The sequence below is a fragment of the Phyllosticta citribraziliensis genome (assembly GCF_038025025.1).
Source record: "Phyllosticta citribraziliensis strain CPC 17464 chromosome Unknown J3D65scaffold_3, whole genome shotgun sequence".
In the NCBI taxonomy this organism is placed as follows: domain Eukaryota; kingdom Fungi; phylum Ascomycota; class Dothideomycetes; order Botryosphaeriales; family Phyllostictaceae; genus Phyllosticta; species Phyllosticta citribraziliensis.
In genome coordinates, this window is record NW_027117340.1 from 1,098,448 (window position 1) to 1,115,975 (window position 17,528).

The 17,528-nt window shown below is 55.0% G+C and overlaps 6 protein-coding genes across 6 annotated transcripts; 2 read left to right on the top strand and 4 right to left on the bottom strand.

The window, feature by feature from the left end:
* Positions 1 to 967: 967 nt before the first annotated feature.
* J3D65DRAFT_650179 (heat shock protein SSB) lies at positions 968 to 3,750 on the bottom strand. The gene is made up of 7 exons (XM_066802426.1): positions 3,564 to 3,750; positions 3,445 to 3,495; positions 3,257 to 3,383; positions 3,035 to 3,200; positions 2,598 to 2,977; positions 1,658 to 2,466; positions 968 to 1,605 (listed from the first exon to the last, which is right to left on the bottom strand). The coding sequence occupies exons 1-7, from the start codon at positions 3,604 to 3,606 to the stop codon at positions 1,337 to 1,339; spliced, it is 1,845 nt and encodes a 614-aa protein (XP_066657720.1). The 5' UTR covers positions 3,607 to 3,750; the 3' UTR covers positions 968 to 1,336.
* Positions 3,751 to 3,870: 120 nt separating this feature from the next.
* On the bottom strand, positions 3,871 to 9,224 carry J3D65DRAFT_616483 (uncharacterized protein). The gene is made up of 4 exons (XM_066799451.1): positions 8,051 to 9,224; positions 7,771 to 8,001; positions 6,072 to 7,721; positions 3,871 to 6,021 (listed from the first exon to the last, which is right to left on the bottom strand). Exons 1-4 carry the CDS (start codon positions 8,948 to 8,950, stop codon positions 4,279 to 4,281), a joined length of 4,524 nt encoding a protein of 1,507 aa, XP_066657721.1. The 5' UTR covers positions 8,951 to 9,224; the 3' UTR covers positions 3,871 to 4,278.
* A 177-nt stretch (positions 9,225 to 9,401) lies between these two features.
* Positions 9,402 to 11,645, bottom strand: J3D65DRAFT_616486 (something about silencing, SAS, complex subunit 4-domain-containing protein). Its single transcript, XM_066799452.1, has 2 exons — positions 10,849 to 11,645; positions 9,402 to 10,798 (listed from the first exon to the last, which is right to left on the bottom strand). The coding sequence occupies exons 1-2, from the start codon at positions 11,447 to 11,449 to the stop codon at positions 9,774 to 9,776; spliced, it is 1,626 nt and encodes a 541-aa protein (XP_066657722.1). The 5' UTR covers positions 11,450 to 11,645; the 3' UTR covers positions 9,402 to 9,773.
* Positions 11,646 to 12,304: 659 nt separating this feature from the next.
* On the bottom strand, positions 12,305 to 13,508 carry J3D65DRAFT_691822 (uncharacterized protein; the record flags this gene model as incomplete). The annotated part of the gene is made up of 3 exons (XM_066803924.1): positions 12,589 to 13,508; positions 12,427 to 12,521; positions 12,305 to 12,366 (listed from the first exon to the last, which is right to left on the bottom strand). Exons 1-3 carry the CDS (start codon positions 13,101 to 13,103, stop codon positions 12,305 to 12,307), a joined length of 672 nt encoding a protein of 223 aa, XP_066657723.1. The 5' UTR covers positions 13,104 to 13,508.
* A 427-nt stretch (positions 13,509 to 13,935) lies between these two features.
* On the top strand, positions 13,936 to 15,275 carry J3D65DRAFT_616497 (uncharacterized protein). Its single transcript, XM_066799453.1, has 3 exons — positions 13,936 to 14,344; positions 14,400 to 14,503; positions 14,564 to 15,275. The coding sequence occupies exons 1-3, from the start codon at positions 14,248 to 14,250 to the stop codon at positions 14,951 to 14,953; spliced, it is 591 nt and encodes a 196-aa protein (XP_066657724.1). The 5' UTR covers positions 13,936 to 14,247; the 3' UTR covers positions 14,954 to 15,275.
* A 750-nt stretch (positions 15,276 to 16,025) lies between these two features.
* Positions 16,026 to 16,934, top strand: J3D65DRAFT_254356 (uncharacterized protein). Its single transcript, XM_066794828.1, has 2 exons — positions 16,026 to 16,439; positions 16,559 to 16,934. Exons 1-2 carry the CDS (start codon positions 16,110 to 16,112, stop codon positions 16,829 to 16,831), a joined length of 603 nt encoding a protein of 200 aa, XP_066657725.1. The 5' UTR covers positions 16,026 to 16,109; the 3' UTR covers positions 16,832 to 16,934.
* Positions 16,935 to 17,528: the final 594 nt, after the last annotated feature.

Sequence of the window (17,528 nt, forward strand, 5' to 3'; positions counted from 1 at the left end):
GAGAGAGCGACAGGAGCGTCGAGAGCTTGTAGGATAGTGAGGTGCTTGAGTTGCGTGAGTACGATGCGCTGGGCTCAGGACTCTAGGTCTGGATGTCGGCGCATCGGCACGTTGATGCTCTTGTAGGTGTGCGAAAAGTTGGTAAAGAGGACGTTCTAGTTGGAGAGGAAACTGTTTTCTGTCAGAAACATCAAAGGCATGAATTCAGGAGGATGCGCGCCTGAACTTCAAAGGATTTGATGCTTTGCTGTGAATGTTGGCGATTGAGCGGTATTTTGGTTGGTAAGGGCGAAGACGTTGTTGGGTTGTGGCCTCAAAGTGGTGGAAGGTGTCAAGAGGGACATCCAAAGGTCCACTGTGCCTGGCTGGAGGAAGGTGTGGACCTTTCAGGAGGCTTCGGCCACCTCGACGATGACCACTGCAGACAGTTCCGAACACGTCAATATTAACACCTTCGAGGAGAAGGTAATTCGAAAGATGCATTGTAGAAATAAGAATCCTCCGCGATGTGAGTCTCGCAGATTCCAAGCAAGCAGTCTAATGACCCACCAGCTCCAGCAGCCTGCCCTATCGATTCACCTCCAGCAAACACAGATGGCTCCAGACTGTGCTCACCAAGTCTTTTTGATCTGGCTCGCGGCAGAATGCTCCAGACCACCTGCACTCGCACCACCGCAGTGTGACCTCTAAAGCAAGACAGCAGGACTTCTCTGTGGGAAAGCTATGACGTGCTTGCCTGGGCTCGTAGACTTAGAAATGAAGTAGCTTTTTGCAAAGCGGAAGCGAACGAGAGAAGGCTACTTACTGTACCTGTGTTTTGATTGAGCCATAGAAGAGTTGGAAGAATTTAACAAGGGATATGCGGAACCAATTGATACCACATGGTAAAAGAAATGGCAGCGCCCTGGCTTCATCCACAGAGCGAAACAGCTTGCTGAGCCGCTAGGCGTCAGGTCCTTTGGCAACCACAGTAACAATCATGCGCTCACAATCGGGCAGGGCAGCCAAACACAATAGGCAAAGAGCAGTCTACGTGGTAGAATCAAGAAATATGATTGTGTCATTCATCGCACCCTTCTTCGCGTACTTTTTGTTGCCTCCTGGGTACCAAGCAAGTACCTCATAGCGGAGTCGACCCGCTCAATCCCATGACGACCGGCGGAAAGAGACCCCCAGGGTGCATATTCAAAGCCATCATGAAATTTTTTGAGCCCAAAACGCACCCGCATGTCTAGAAGAAAGAAGCAGCTCGTAGAGTAGTAGTGAAAAAAGCAGAAGAAACCCAGAAACCCCGCTCCGCTCCGGCCAACCCTTCAACCGTGCTGTGATATCAAATTTACCGGGTGGAGAAAGCCTTGGTGACGGTCCTCTTGAGGGCGAGCTCCTTCTTCCTGAGGTCCTCGGAGCCGGTGTCCTCGATCTCGAGCTGGGCCATGGCGTCGCTGAGAGCGGACTCGATCTTCTCCTTCTGGCCACGCTTGAGCTTCATGGAGGTACCGGGGTCCGAGATCATCTCCTCGACGCGGGAGATGTAGGACTCGAGCTGTTGCCTGGACTCGAAACGCTTGCTGAAAGCCTCGTCGGTGGTCTTGAACTTCTGAGCGTCTAGATATTTGTTAGTTCATGCAATTCTCCAAGTCGGCTTGGGGCTACTTACCATCGATCATCTGCTCAATCTCGGTGGAGGAAAGCTTGCCAACAGAGTTGGAGATGGTGATGTTGGCGCTGCGGCCAGAGGTCTTCTCGGTGGCGGTGACCTTGAGGATACCGTTGACGTCGACCTCGAAGACAACCTCAAGGACGGCCTCGCCAGCCCTCATGGGAGGGATGGGAGCGAGGGTGAATTCACCGAGGGAGGTGTTGTCGGCGCAGTTGACACGCTCACCCTGGAAGACGGGGAACTGGACGGTCTGCTGGTTGTCGGCAACAGTGGTGAAAGTCCTCTTCTTGAGGGTAGGGACCGTGTTTCCACGGGGGACGACGGGGGCGAAGATGTTGCCCTCCATGGCGACACCGAGGGAGAGGGGAACGACATCGAGGAGGAGGAGGTCGGCAGTCTCAGCCGAAGTGGCCTTGCCGGAGAGGATACCAGCCTGGACGGCGGCACCGTAGGCGACAGCCTCGTCAGGGTTGATGCTCTTCTCGAGCTTCTTGCCGTTGAAGAAGTCGCTGAGGAGCTTCTGGATCTTGGGGATACGGGTGGAACCACCGACCAGGACGATCTCGTCAACCTTGGACTTGTCAAGGGCAGCGTCCTTCAGGACCTGCTCGACGGGGGCGATGGTGCCGGTGAAGGACTTCTGGTTGAGCTCCTCGAAACGGGCACGGGTGATGTTGGAGTTGAAGTCCTCGCCGTCGAAGAGGGAGTCGATCTCGACGGTGGTCTGGGTGGCGTTGGAGAGGGTACGCTTGGCACGCTCGCAAGCAGTCCTGAGACGACGGAGGGCACGGGCATCGCCGGAGATGCTGTTTGTTGTTAGACTCGACCATCAAGTAGGGACACGGTGTGTCAACAGATGGCTGCTTCCAGGATGGAACCATGGTGCCGGGGCACCGCCATTCCGTTGGACACCAATTGTGGGGAATGTTTGACTTACTCCTTCTTCGACTTGCGCTGGAACTCCTTCTTGAAGTGCTCAAGGAGGTTGGTGTCGAAGTCCTGACCACCAAGGTGAGTGTCACCAGCGGTGGACTTGACGGTGAAGACACCACCCTGGATGTGGAGGAGGGAGACATCGAAAGTACCACCACCAAGGTCGTAGATGAGGACGTTCCTCTCCTTCTCAGACTTGCCGGAGCCGAGACCGTAGGCGATAGCGGCAGCGGTAGGCTCGTTGATGATGCGGAGGACGTTCAGGCCGGAAATAGCGCCAGCGTCCTTGGTAGCCTGACGCTGGTTGTCGTTGAAGTAGGCCGGGACGGTGATGACGGCCTTCTCGACCTTCTTGCCCAGCTTGGTCTCGGCGACCTCCTTCATCTGTGTGGGTGTAAGCAGGCGCCCAACTGTGCACCATCAAAGTTTTTCTCCACGCACCTTGCCAAGAACCATGGCGGAAATCTCCTGGGGGGAGAAAGTCTTGGTCTCGTTGAGGTACTCGACCTGGACCATGGGGGCGCCGTCGTGATCGGTGACCTTGAAGGGCCAGGACTCAATGTCCTTCTTGACGATCTCATCCTCGTAGCGACGACCAATGAGACGCCTGTTTGCAGTCAGTCAGACCATGGCCACCGAAGACAATTTCAACTTGAGCCTTACTTGACGTCGAAGACGGTGTTGGCCGGGTTCATGGCAGCCTGGTTCTTGGCCGCCTCTCCGATGAGACGCTCCTCGGGAGTGAAGGAGACATAGGAGGGAGTGGTGAAGCTACCCTGCTCGTTGGCGACTGGAAAAATTTGAGCATGAGTATGAGGGACGGCAGAGGTCGAGGGCGAGGCGGAACATACTGATCTCAACGTTGTTGCCCTCGTAGTTGGCAACGCAGGAGTAGGTGGTGCCTGCGCAGAAATTCGTCAGCGATTTGTGGTCGATTGGGAGGGCGCGCGAGGAGGCAATTGAGACTCACCAAGATCGATACCGATCGCACCGTCGTAGACTTCGTCACTCATGATGGCTGGGGATTTTTTGGGGTGTGGAGGGAGGTTGAGGAGGTGAGGAAGAAGGGATTCCGGCGCGGCTACGAACTTTTGTGCTTGCGCGAAACGAAATTTTGCCTGTCTTAGCTAAGGCGATCGCGGGCCGGCTCTTATCCCTGCCACGGCACTGGACCTCAGCGCCTGCAAAGCTTTGTTTACCGCCCCCGGCCACCTCAAAACCTTTCACGTGCACCCTCGCTGCTATTGAGCTTCGTCTCCGGGCCTTCGGATTTTTCAATCACTATTCATTGTCCTATCGAAGCTGTCTGCTCCTACATGTACCCTACCACTGCGAATTGGTGCGTCGTTGCACCCACCGCAATGCCATCTACCCCGCCCAGCAACCGGCCCTTTCTTTGCCCACCGTTGCCACCTTACCCTCCACCCTTTTACATGCCCTCTCAACTCGCGTTTAACTCGAAATCATCGACGGGGAAAGCCAAGTAGAAATTTGTTGGACGAGGAAACGCAACCAAGACAAAAACACCGCCGCTATGGACCCAGCCCCAGAACGCCAGGCTGCTTTCACGACTGACTACCACTTTCAACGCTGGTGGGCGCGCAAGGAAAATTAACGCCCCTCAGCCCACAACCATGTCTTTTTGGGGGGATCGACTAAACAATTTTTTTTCCATGAATCCCTCCTCACTGCTCGGTTGCCTTCGGCTTTCCCAGCTTCAACTTCAGCTTAAACCCGCCTGCCTTTTCGCCCGTCGGCGTACCCACTGGTGGGCTGCTTGCTGGCGGACTCATGGCCGAAGGCGTTGTGCCAGGCGTTCCCCCCTGACCTGACGTGTGGTTTGTAGGCCGGGGCAAATGAGATGGAGGTATGGAAACACTCATCGGCCGCGCGCTACCTTCTTTCCTCCCTTCCTTTGCCTCGTTATGGGCCCTGGGAATCTTTGGCGGACGAGGATTTGGGTCTTGATGTAATTTGTGCGTCTTGTGCTCCTTGGATTTGGGTACCTTGTGCGAGTTCGACATATGTGGCTTGGGCCCGATCGTGGGTTTTGGTCGAGGCGGACGCGAGATTATGTGTGCAAGTTTGGATGGCGGAACCCTGAGCTTCAATATTTTACTCGGAGCCTTTTTCCTTTGCCTCTCCTCGGGCGGCGGCATAGAGGAAGGAGTCGATGCTCTGGAACCGCTAGGAGTAGGGCCTCTAATGAGAGGCATTGACGGCTTGGCAAAAGATGAGGGCGGTCTTTGAGGCGGCTGCGGAGTTGGCGGTTTGACCATCGGACTTGAGTGAGAAGAGCTCGATTTGATGCCAATGTTCGACGGCCTCGATGAAGGAACAGACGTCGATGACTTGAAATTTGAGCTGCCGGCCGGTCTGACAGGTGGTGCAGAGGGAGTCGCAGCGGGTGACGGGACGCTGATCGACTTTGGTTTGTTCGAGTTCGCAAGATTGATCTTGAGCGAAACAGAGCTGTTGGTCTTGTGGAGGTGTGGTGGAGCAACCTGGTGGCGCTTGTTGGGCTCATCGGAGACCGAAGGCCTTTTGCGCTTTTCCGCAAGTTTTTGTGCAAGGATGGGCGCCTGCTCTTCCTTGATTTTGCTGAGAGGTTTGGTGCGCCTATGAGAATTGCGGAAGAAGCGCATCTTGGCCTTGCCGAGATGTTGCGCGCTCCAATAGAATGGATATGTCATCTGGACGAGCAGAGATGCTTTCGGCTCGTATATCAGGGAGCAGATCTCGAGCAACTGCCCCCACTCTCTCAATCCCACGCGAGGAGACTTGAGAGCCAGAAGAAGTTGCTCCTGGAGCACCTTGTTGTCCGAAAGCTCCATCTTTAAAGCCTTCTTGGCACCTTCGAGTGTCTGCGTCCTCTCAATCATCGCCGCTCTCGATTCGGTAGACGCTTCTTGTTCAATGACTAGGCCGCCGACTTCAGCTGATGACGACTCTTCCTTGTGCTTGACACCAATTGCAATACGCCCGAGACCGCGACCGACAATGTAGTGGAGCTGCTCCCGGAAGTACGGCGAACGATCGTACGCCAGAAGGAAGATGATGAGGCGAAGTATGCCCCCTTGTTCAAGCATGTTTGAATCGACGAGACACTGCAAAGCCTTTAGACGAACGAGATCCGAGGCCATCGGGTTCGTGTAGTGCAGGAACTCGAGTATTCCTCCCTTGACTACTCCCGTTTGAGTGAGTATCCGGTGACATTCGAGAGCTGTGACGGTTATGATGTTGTGGTATGAAGGTATCCACTCGTCAAGGCGACAGTGGCGCTTGATCTCATCGAGGGCATCCTTTTGAAACTCGAGATCGTCTTGCTCGTCGTCGTCAAAATCGAAGGTAATGGTATTCGTGTCCTGATAGGTTAACTGCTCCGCAAGACAAGCAAGGAGTGTTGCAACATAGTGGCCATCCGAAAACTGTTTCTTATGTCAGTAGTTCAAACGAATCAGAGAATCGGTCAACATACAGCATTGTGTGAATTGTCGTTGAACTTAAGCTTGTCGAGAATCCACCTCTTGGCTCTCATCAGACCCCTTCCATTTGGCTCACGCACTTTGGCAATGGCCCTTGGGATAGCACATTGCACAAGATATTGGTTGCGGTCAGAAAAGTCGTTGGAGCGGACCATTGCTGAGCCTGGAAGACAAAACATATCTTGAAAGGCCTTTTCGAGATGAGTCAGGCCGATCCAGTTGAGGTCGACGTCCTCAGCGCGGGCCTTGGCACAGTTCGCGAGTGCCTCAGCAGCCAAGGTGCGAATGCCATGGAAGTATCGACGATCCATAAGTGTCCTTGCAAAGACTGTCGAGAGCAACTTGGTCGGCTTCTGTTGCGAGAGATACTGCAAAGCTTCGGCCTGTGCCACCACATCGGGATCCTGCTGAAGTTGTGCGACCCACATCCAGACTGGCTGGCTGAATGTGATTTTGCCGATCCACTCAAAGTCGGCATCAACCCGGATCCACTCAAATTGCTCAGTGCTCATGATTTCTTCCTCGTCTTTGGACCATTCCTCAAACCCCCATTCTTGGATATCTTGGTCGGAGTCCAAGACGTCGCCCAAACAGTAAAGAGGTATTTCGTCAGGAATCTCGCCATCGCCGTTGAGATCGATTCCGGCAGCAGCAGCGGCTCTCTCTTTCTGTCTGCGGTTGCGCTTCAAGCGAGTGTACTTGGTGTTGTAGGTCGCGTCGAATCTCGTCGTCACATCGTTGATGGGGACGATATGATCGTATGGAGTCCCGTCTGCTTCGTGAACCGTAAAGGTCATTGACCCAGTGAAAAGCCGATTGGCCTTCTTCATGGACAGGCCAGAGTTGCGCTCTTTAATGTCCTTCATAAAAGCGGCAGGGTCCAGATCACGCCCAGTCTCACCCAAATCACTACGCTCACCCTGAGTCTGCCGAATGGCAAGTTCGATAACCGACTTCTTCTTGTTGAACCGTTGAGTGACATAGAAGTGCGGACAGCCAGCTCCATAAACCCACTGTTTCCAAAAGTCCGGGATGGGCTTGCTCTCCAGGTACTTGTCGACGATTCCTGTAAAGTCCTCGGTGGAAATCAAGCCATTTGTGAGCTTCCCAGTCTTGGCATAGAGAAGGACCTTGTAAATGACTTTGGTTATGCCCAGCTTGGCCATCCTCTTAATCTTCTGATTCAAGATAAACATGACCAAAGGTGCCTTCATCTCCATGAATTCTATTTCCGATGGATGCAGCGCCAAGTAGTCTCCGAGGACTTGGAGAGACGGGCGATTGACGTCCAGTTCCACGACGCGGTCGGCCATTTGCTTCATCCGGAGCCGGTGCTCGTTGCGGCCGCACAGCAGCTCCATGAAGTCGTCGGTCATGAAATGGGATAGGGCGTAAATCACCCACCAGTCCTGAGGACTCTTGGGCAAGACATTGACTCCGATCCATTGGCTGGCCAAAGCGTGGACGAGCTTGTGCGTGACCGGGAGGATAGGATCCAGCACATCCTCGGGGTAGAGCAGAGAGTTGCGACAGAGTGTGACCGAAGCGCCATGCGCAAAGTCCTGAGGCAGGTCATCGACGAAGACCAGTTTGTAGCTTGTAAACGGGTATGAAATGTAGGTCTTGCTGAAATGATCGGTAGCCTAGAAAGAATTAGCACGGTGCCGTATCCATTGGACTCGAGGGTCTTGCCTTTGGAAGTGGCATGCACGTGTTCCTAACCTCGTCGCCCCTTCCGGGCAAGCAGAAGCCGTGGACACGGATTGCCGCTTGGCCCATCATTTCGTCATCGTCGCTCTCTCGAAGGTCTGACAAGTCGACGTGCTCGAAAGGGCCAACGGCGAGAGAGACGTGCTGAGCCGCGACGGCACTTTCACATTTGAAAGTTACGGTCTTGTGCGAAGGATCCTTGGGGTCGACGATCTGGGTGACCGTCAGAATTGTTCTTCAAATTATTAGCACATCTACCTACATCATCGGTCAAGTCACCAGAGCAAATGACGGAAATTTCCAAAGCCTTGTCTTCTTCCGTGAGGCCACTGCAGTCGAGGGCGCCGTCAGACACGTGGACATCGGTATCGGCAGATGCGCTTTTGGCAAGGCCATTTGTGAGCGTCCCGTTGGGCAAATGACCGTTGACGCCATTCTTGGTCGGCTCGCGAGCCTTCCGGAAGATGTCCCCAACTGTCCTTGGGCTTTTGACTGAAATGTCCCACGGGCAACGCGTAGTGCCATCATCTATACAAGGGAACAAGCAGGATGCCGTGCCGGGAAACTGAGAGTTTCGCGTGTACACGTGCGGGTATCTTGGGTCGTTGTCTTCAACTCCAACGAAGTGTAGACCGTCCCGGAAGTGCTTGATCTCATAGCGTATGACGACTCTTAGCGGCGCAAAGACCACGCCTCCATCATCCGCCGATCTCAGTGCCGTTGTGTTGTTCAACAATCCTCCAAACCCGTCTCCAGAAAATGGGTCCTGCTCTTTTATTCGCACTCCACGCGGTATGTGCACGACAAGGTCGTCGTCGGCGACTCCGTCGAGATCTTCCTCCACTTTTCGGCGCAAAGCAGCATGATGAAAGACCGTACTCTTCGATGACAAGTAGATGTGGGAGTGAGGATCGTCGTGCTCCCAGTGGGTGTCCTTCTCGTTCACGGTAATGCGAAGGATACGGGCTTGCCGACAATTGAAGCGAAGATGATCCAGGTCCCGAGAAAGCGGTTGCACGTTGATGAGTGCTTCGCCACGCACAGAGCGTCGCAGAAAGTCGATGTCCAGGTCAACCTTGACGCTGTCGACAGAGAAGCCATGACCGGGCGCCGAAGCGTCAGCGGCCGCGGCCGAGGAGGGATTTTCGAATGGACCAGGCATGATGCCGTCGCAGGATTTAACCCGTGATCCAAAGCACAAACGTTGCCCTACTCATCGCCGGATCGGGTTCGCAAGCGGAGTCAGAGGTGGTGTCGTGAAAGTCGCGAGATTCCAAGGCGCGCTCGTGGTCGGCGGGCGCAGGCGCAACGAGCACGACAGTCACTCGGGGGCGGCGATATGCGGGCGAGTCTGCCGTGAGCGCGCCGTTGGAGCTGGAGAGGGCGTTGGTGGGGGAGAAGCGGGTCGGGTTGTGTGGATGGGTTTGTCGCAACTTGGAGACTGTTGCCGTTCACCTCACCTGCACCCACCGCCCGCCGGGCTGCTGTGACGCGGCGGGAAGTTGCTGTACCGAAGAATTGCCGTCTTGGCACCAAATCCTCCACCGGGCACACGACGCTCGGGCGCTAAGAGCAACTCAATTGAAAAGGTGAGTTGACTCTGCGGTGGGGGGAAACAGAGTCGGTGGAGGAGACGGTGTATGCCAGTGTGCTGTGCTACTCGATTCAGCTGTGAGAGCCCATCCAATCCCGAATCAACGGAGCTTTCAAGTCGACTGCCATGGAGATGCTCGAAGCTGTTTTCACAATGTTGAATCTTGATCCAGCAATTCAATAGCAATGGAACTACTATGCTAGCTATGTAGGTACAAAAGACCAGGCTACTGAAAGCAAGTTGAATCTTGATAGCCTATTAGGCACAGTGCCGCGGCTGCACTGCACCCATCGAACGCCGGGCCCCAGCCTTGATATCTTCCGCAGCAACCCCAATTGTTGTGAACGCCATGTCAATGAATGCCGATGCCATGGATGGATTACGACCGTCGCTATTGTTTCGGTCTTTTTGTCTCCCGTTTCGTTTCCGCCTCTTCATCTCCTTGCGCTCGTCCCTTTTGTTGCGCTGGCCTCTCTTCCCGTTCAGACCTCCTCTTTCGTCGCTTCTCTCTTTCTAGGGCAGCAAGCGCTTCTGGTGTTATGAAGTCGTCCGGTAGACAGAATTCCTGCTCGGGCAATTCTGGTATGGGTTGGCCAAAAGCCGTGACATTCCGTCCGTGTCGCTGCTGTCCGAGGGCGGCAGCCCGTAAGTGTGGTTTCGAGTAGAAAGATGTAAAGGGTTTTTCGGGTGACGGCTCTCGTAACCACCACTTGTAGACTGGCGTAGGCGGTGGCTTTGGTTTGCTGGCACTCGAACCGCTCGCAGAAATGGCCTCTTGTTGCAATTGCCGCGCTGCCCCAGCGTCTTCGTCACTGGAATCTGGTACTGCTTCGTCTTCGACGTCGTCTTCTTCCTCGCCTTTGGCATGTTGAGCCTGTTCCTTCTCAACTCTCAACCTCTTCTCTTCTTCCTTCCAGACTCGAAACTTGTCCACAAGTGCTCTGACCTCGGCGATGAAATAGTCGCGCTTTGGCTCGTACTCCTTCTTCTCCGAGTCTGTGATGCCAGTGATGCCCATGACTTTGAGCCAGTCGTGGCCAAGAAGCCCGTCCAGCAGCCGCTCTAGCTGCACCTTTTCATGCATAGCCCTCTCCTTCTCTATGTTTCGGAGTTGCTTCTCTTTGCGCTCAGCGCGACGATGTGCCTTGAAAAAGACATCATCACCGAGGGGATCGCTGGTTATGTGGTGAGGCGTGTGCCGGACTATTGTGGAAAAGTCAACGGACTGTATGCCGCTATTGACCTGAGCTACAGGCCTGTAGCCGTTGAGTGTCCGACGTTCGGTTGTGAGAGTATTGAGTAGCGAGGAACGGCGTTTTGCAGCCGGCGAATGATGCCTGACTTGGGTTGGTACAGTGTAGTTTTCGTTTAGTGGCTCATCTGTAATGTGGATTGGCGTGTCGACGTCGAGAAAATCTGTTCCTCGTCAGCCGCGGTGTTGACAGCATCCCTTGCTAAAAGCATACCTGGCTTCCTCTCTGTGCCCGCAATGACTTCGTCATAATTTGGAAAATATATTGCCAGATCGCTCTTTAATCGTGAGCCCCCATCATGGCTCCTCAATGATCGCTTGTCTTGGGATCGGGCGCTGGTGGGGCCAGGCGCAGAGTGACCGCGCTGGCCGTCGGGCCTTGGAGTGGCAATCGCCGATGGAATTGGATCGTGGGCGACATTGAGTGAGGATTGCACGCCGTTGGTCGTTTGTACCAGCCCACCATGGGGTTGTGTGACTGTGACTTCAGTCGGAGGTCTCGGGTGCTCAGAGTTGGCGATCGGGGTGGCGCGCTTTCTTCGCGACGGGCCTTGACTGCTCGTCGCCGCGCGGGGGTCGAGTAACGGATTCAGCTTCGGGTCGTGGGATGACAGCGACGAATCGTCATCGGGCGGTGCGGTCGGGGTGCTGGCGGTTGATGATGGCGCGTTTTGGTGAGAAGCAGACGCGGCTGGCGCGGTGATGGAAGGGCGGTGGTGAGTCTCGTTTGACTTGTCGGTCGCGGTATTTTTAGGACCTCGACGTGTGAAGCGCCCACTTGAGGAGCGGTTCAATGGTCGCGAGGAGCTGACCATTGTTCACTTGGCTCCCCAAGATCATCTTTTTGTTGCCTTTGTCTCGGGGAATCCGCGTGCTTGATGGGCGTTGTAGAAGCTTGCGAGCTCGGGCGTACCGCGATCGTGTTAGGGGACCCTTCTGAGTTTGGTCGTGGCTGTAGGCGAAGGGAAAGCCTTCTGCGTGTCGCAAGGGCTAGCAGCGTCGTTCACTTTGTTCACTTGACAGCAGCATGCACAATTACGCCAGGACGAGCCAAAACGGAGACATTGTTTGGCATCCAGTCTTGAGGCTGGTCTGCTGCTCGCGCTCGGAGCGCCTGGCCGAGGGGTTTGCTCTGCTACAAATGCTCCCGAGGCTCCCAACATTTGCCAACACCATAGAGTCCAAGTTACAGCGTCTCACGAGTAATTCTGGTCTACGACGCAGGTTGGATGGTGTGTAATGTTCCTTCGAGCGATCCCTCGACCGCACCACTGACTAGATGTCTTGAGCGCCCAAGGCACTTGTATTCTTCACCACAGCGCAACTGCAATTTTTTGTTTTTTCGGGGTTTTAAAGTCACCTCTTCACTACCTTGTCTTCGATATTAGCCAGCTCGTTGGGAATCGAACTTGAACGCTTCGTTCTAGAAGCATTCCCAAACAATGACCATCCAACCAGGCCCACTTGCCTGTCGTTTATCAGAGCCTCCGACGATTACTGATAAGACATTATCTCCTTGTGAGCAGCGGCTATGCAAGAAGAACCAACGCGGCATGGCGCTATGAAAAAAGAAACTCCTTGAGAACAGGAGACGCCGAAAACTCTGGGTTCAACAAGACACAGCTGCGAGACATCAGGGGACTGGATTGCGATGCACGGTGCCAAGCGACTTACTTGAGAAAGTAAGACAGACCAGCTCTTCGCCTCTCCAGGAACCGTGGCCGGAATCTCGCTGTGCAGCGTTGGTGAGTTTGAGATGACTTTGAAACTGCTGGCTGGCATTTTGCCTTACAAACGAAGCTTTTGGGCGGGAGCTCGGGCAGAGCAGCCTCGGCATGGGGGAACGTCCGCGCCAGACGTTGCCGTAAATCGTCAAACTCGGAATAGCTACATTGTGCATTCAGGCTATGAGTGGGAGCCGCATCTGACAGGTCCGGGACGGCATCGGGCGTACCGTTTTCTTATCTTCATAGGACCGCCCTGTCGCGAGATCAGCATCTCGAAAGGACCATCATGGGCTTTCACGCGACGTACGTTCAGCGTCTGGACAGTGCAATTCCAAACGACGTAGTCGCCCATGCCCGGCACGTTGCCGCTGACAATGACGTAGTCGTCAATGGAGACGGACCGTGCCCACAGGGCTCTACTCTGGTCAGAGTTTTCGACAGTGTGGTCCTCGAGACGGATCGGATCAGGCCGGTGGTGCTCAGAGGAAGCATGACTTGCTACCGAAGCGGTTCGGCCACGGCTGTGCCAGTACGGCGGAACTACGTCTTGGGGTTGGGCGGCGTCCGGGGTCGAGGTCGAGCCATGGCCGTTAGGCGTTGAGTGGCCAAGAGTGTCATCCATCCATCTACTCCTCCAGAGGACCAGGGGAAGGATGTCAAACAGAGGCGAACGACAGGCAAGGGGTTGTGAGAAGTCCGGGGCGGGCGACAGGGCAGCGGTGGAAGTCAAAGCACCTCGCATGGGGAAAAAGAAGGGAGTGCGGTGGAAACCAAGACACACAGGCACACGTGATGCGCCATGTTGACCGAACTGGAATTGGATGGGTTGTTGTACATGGACTTGCCGATGACTTGCAGCGGCCGGCCTAGTGGAGTAGGCTTTATGCTTATTCCCCTCTCAGCACCATTAAGGTCATGTAAGTTGCGGACCCGTCCGTCTCACCCAGGCCGAATCCCAGTGCGCCGTCGCCTCGACAAGACCCGACAACAAAGACTCCAGACTGTCGGTGGATGCTTTGGGACACATGCGCTTCCTAGGTTCCCCATTACGAGCAGTGCGTGACACTCTCAAGGCCGCCCCCTGGTCCCTTTCGACTGGATCCAATGGAGCACGGATGAGGGGTTAACCCTGGCCGGCCTGCATCGGCCCATGGCGAACACGATAGATGGCCGTGGTGTTGATATCAGCCGCATAGCTTCAACGCCACCGACCCAGCTCGCCACCCCGCGATGGAACGAAGGCTGCTCCTAGTCGGATTGGAGCACATGACGACCAACGGTTCTGTTTTCTCTTGGGCAAATGCTGGCGTGTCGGAAGCGAGGAGGCTGGTGCTGGGGCGTCTGCTGGAGCTGGCGGAGACGCTCTGCCTAGCCGCATGCGCCAGACCGAACATCACTGTCCGCATCGTGTACTACCTCTATGGATCAGCAGCCGCATGGCCTGAAGAGCTCCATTGGGGCCCAGCCATTGGCCGTCGACCCCGGGCAACCATCTCTGCCAAGGGCGCAGCATCCTGCCTGCGCCTGCCGACTGCCCGTCGACTCGACTTTTGATAAGACCAATGACATTGGTGGCATGAATCCTCTTCCCAACCCAGGTCATCACTCACCTACCTCTTGGGCACTGGCCTGGGCTGACTCCTTCCCGTGCTAGATTTATAAACCCCTCTGTCCTTCCACCGCCGGTCCGCTCTTCTCCAACGGTCGTTCATCCTCTCGCTCAGCATCAAACGACCTCTCAACTAAGGTACGGTACCTGGCTTCCACCCTTTGCCTCCGCGCGCAAACATTCCTGCGCACAACATTCCTGGCAAACCCCATCAAAACCACGAGCTGACGCCTCGCCCTCAGGAACAAGAAAAAATAACGTCAACCGACTTGCCATCATGCGTCTCTTCTCTACCATTGCTCTGGTCGCCGGCTGTGCCCGCCTCTCCTCTTCGCAGACCATTGATCCCGACACCGTCACCAGTGCGACCCGAGGTAGGACACGCCCTATTCGCGTCTGGTCGCCGAGTTGGAAATTGACCCTTTTCAGACTACTGGTGCACGTCGCAAACCTCGCAGTGCCCTCTCATCTGCCTGCAGGTCTACGAAAACTCGACAGGCTCCTCGGACCCTCAGAGCAACGACTGCGACCCGGTAAGCCCAGAGACATCCCTCGACGCACCCTGACCAGGGTCGACTGACACTTTCAACTAGGACACCCTCGACTACTCATGCGTCTGCGCCAACGGTGCTTCGCCAAACGTGACCGAGTATAGCCAGACCATTCCCTACTTTGAGTGCACCGAGTACAACAACCAATGCGTGGCCAAATGCTCCTCTGGCAACAACCAGTGTGCCAGCAACTGCCGGACGCAGAACCCCTGCGGTGCGCAGAGCCCCAAGCGCTACAACGTCACCACCTCTACCTCCAGCTCGGCCGTCGCCAGCGCCACTGCGTCCTCAACTGGTGGCTCCAACTTCGGTAGCTTCGATTCCTCAGGAAGCGGAACAAGCGCTGGCGCATTGGCCGTCGAATTTGGCGCCAGCTATGGTTTGGCTGTCATTGTCGGTGGCTTGTTCGGAGGCATTGCTCTGATTCTCTGATGGCACAACTCCTCAGCTTCTTGATTCAAATCCGTGCGGCATTATATGGCAGGGCGTTACGGCACCAGGACATTCATTCCCAACTCTTTTCTCATTCCTCAGCATATGACGAGACTAAGGCATGGAGGCAATCTGTACGATAAAACGGGTCATTATCACGACTCTTACTTGCACCTAATTCCAAAAGGGGGAGCGACCAAATGATTTTCCAAAACAATGATTTCGACGGAATGGGAAAAAGCGGCGGTATCTCGAGGTAATAGGACGATTCGACTAGGTACTTAGCATGCTGAATAGCTACTAATTTGCCTGTCCCGAAAAACTCTCTCATTCTTTGCAATAGCGGGTTTGGTGTTTCACGTGGAAGGTAACGCTTCACTCCCTCCTTCCCTTCATACCATGCCACATGTACTGAAAACTCTGCAGTCGTCTAACGCGCTCGTGTATCGACCATCAACCGCTCCAGCTCGCCTGCGGTCCGTTCCACAAAACCAATGGCAATATACACCAAAAGCCGCCGCCGCACCATGCTCCATCACCACAGGGACGCCACGCCTTACGGCCGCTAAATGGACGCGACGCCATCCCTCCCGTCCGCTAATCACAGGGTAGAAACCTCGAACGTCGACTCAAGATCCAATGGACAAACCAGACAACATACAACATGTGGAAAATGTTGCCGAGCCGTCCTCGTGCATCTGGACGTCGTGAGGTCGTCTCTTGGCTGCTTTTACGGGTACGCGCATGCAAATATGCAGTCAGGCGTATTTATAGCCTGCCTATCGCAGTGGTGGTACGAACACCTCCATCGTCCTCGACTGTCTCCGGGACTCATCCACATGTCGGTCCATCCCGCGCCGTGTCTGTGGTTATGCATCGGGAGAAAGACCCGCAGCCTTTGGCTTCTTCTTCCTCTCTTCCTCTGCGCGTTCCACATGTCACACGAAGCTTACCCTGCATCGCCAAACCATAGGTAGGAGAAGTTAGCTGCCCCACTCCTCTACTGCAACCCGGTCGTCTTGAGCATCAACTAGTCGTCGTCTCGCTTCCTTCGGCCTTCGGTACCGGGTATCCGTGTACCATTTATCAGAAGCCGATACGCTGACGAAGTCCCCTCTTTTGATGCCCCTCATGGTCGCTCTCTTCCCCTCTTTCCATGTCTTCCCCATTTTCTTCACGAGCAGTATTATGCGTAATGGAACCGACCAATAAGTCTCGCGAAAACACATTGCTTTCCTTCTCTATTTCGAACCGAACTAAAACACCTCCACATCCACTGTTCCATCTTGCTTTTCCACCTGAATCTCTCGTTATTCCCTCCCATGCTCTTCTTCGCCTCGTTTCCTGGCTGACACCGAACCAAATCGCTCCATCACCCACACCACATACACACCGCGTCTTCCGTACTCGTACTCTTCCGTTCAGTGCACCGCAGGCAAAGCTGAACCAACAAGCCAGCCGGCCGACTGGCCACCCGATAGACAGGGTAGGTAGCAGCCCATCTCTCCACACCCGACGCGACACCTACCCGAGAGCGAACAGGCCTGCCCTGCCGCATCGGGTTAGCGAGGTTCCCGGCTTTAATCGCCAAGCTTATCCGCCTGCGGGCTTGTGACTGTCAGGAGTGGGCAGATATGGTCTGCCCGCGCGCGCGAGCACGGCTGTGCTGCTCCCACCTCAATCGTGGTGGCAAACACAAGGACGTTTCCTTCCATCTCTTCATCCTCATTTGAAAACTTTATTTGTCCTCTATCTCTCCCTCTTGCCGTCGAGATCTACCCCAGCCCATCAATCGCGCCGACGACGACTGGAGCCATGGCAGCAAGTGTCCAGGGTGCAGAGAAGATAGCCCAGTGCCTCAGCCCTCGGGTCTCATGATGGAGTGGGCGAGCGAGCGGAAGTGGGTAAGCGGGTGTGGGTCCAGGGTCCACGTCCCTCGCTTCTCTCGGATGCGGTGAGCCGGTGAGCACCGCCTGTTGAGCGTGGGTACGTATCTGTCCGCAGCTGCTCCGTCATGGGGAGCGTGCATGCGTGGTGTGCGCAGAGGCTCCCCCCCGAGGCGTGTTTGTGTGGAGTGGTGTACCTAGCCTTCCTGGACGTCTGGTATGAGCTTCGACTGTGAAATGGGAATTTTGAAGCTTTCTTCCATTGCAGTTTTCGGATACGTTCGCGAGTATGGACTCGAGAACGGACGGGACAGAGCTTGGATATCGATTCCGCTAATATGCATCTCTATCTCCCCGTCCATCTCTCAGCATCCAAGTCTCAAAGGTAAGTAACGTAAGTGCTGTAGGAACCAGGCGATGTGCTACCGTCCTGCCCTCCTCTTTTCCCCTCTCTGTTGTCGATTCTGCCAAATTCAAAAGGTCCCTTTCACTGCTCGGACACAATTGTGTAGGCAAGCAGCCTTGGACCCCCTGACGTGGTTCACGCCTACAGATCTGGTCTGGCTGTACCATGTTTTCAAAGCCTCACAGCCAATGAGACGGAGCATGTATCTCTCGATGCGTCAATCTTTGCTTTTCTTTTGTGCTGTCTCTTTCCCAGCATCTCGGCTCACCTGTGTCAGCAGCTA

Bases quoted from the DNA above. Each gene is read 5' to 3' on its own strand.
- J3D65DRAFT_650179 (XM_066802426.1), bottom strand. From the start codon at position 3,606: ATGAGTGACGAAGTCTACGACGGTGCGATCGGTATCGATCTTG. The intron at 3,384-3,444 runs GTATGTTCCGCC...AAATTTTTCCAG, and splicing joins GGGCAACAACGTTGAGATCA to TCGCCAACGAGCAGGGTAGC. The intron at 2,467-2,597 runs GTAAGTCAAACA...AACAACAAACAG, and splicing joins CAGCGCAAGTCGAAGAAGGA to CATCTCCGGCGATGCCCGTG.
- J3D65DRAFT_616483 (XM_066799451.1), bottom strand. From the start codon at position 8,950: ATGCCTGGTCCATTCGAAAATCCCTCCTCGGCCGCGGCCGCTGACGCT. The intron at 8,002-8,050 runs GTAGGTAGATGT...ACGGTCACCCAG, and splicing joins CTGGTGACTTGACCGATGAT to ATCGTCGACCCCAAGGATCC. The intron at 7,722-7,770 runs GCAAGACCCTCG...AATTCTTTCTAG, and splicing joins CGTGCATGCCACTTCCAAAG to GCTACCGATCATTTCAGCAA.
- J3D65DRAFT_616486 (XM_066799452.1), bottom strand. From the start codon at position 11,449: ATGGTCAGCTCCTCGCGACCATTGAACCGCTCCTCAAGTGGGCGCTTC. The intron at 10,799-10,848 runs GTATGCTTTTAG...GACGAGGAACAG, and splicing joins GGGCACAGAGAGGAAGCCAG to ATTTTCTCGACGTCGACACG.
- J3D65DRAFT_616497 (XM_066799453.1), top strand. From the start codon at position 14,248: ATGCGTCTCTTCTCTACCATTGCTCTGGTCGCCGGCTGTGCCCGCCTC. The intron at 14,345-14,399 runs GTAGGACACGCC...GACCCTTTTCAG, and splicing joins CGTCACCAGTGCGACCCGAG to ACTACTGGTGCACGTCGCAA. The intron at 14,504-14,563 runs GTAAGCCCAGAG...ACTTTCAACTAG, and splicing joins AGAGCAACGACTGCGACCCG to GACACCCTCGACTACTCATG.
- J3D65DRAFT_254356 (XM_066794828.1), top strand. From the start codon at position 16,110: ATGTCTTCCCCATTTTCTTCACGAGCAGTATTATGCGTAATGGAACCG. The intron at 16,440-16,558 runs GTAGGTAGCAGC...TTATCCGCCTGC, and splicing joins CTGGCCACCCGATAGACAGG to GGGCTTGTGACTGTCAGGAG.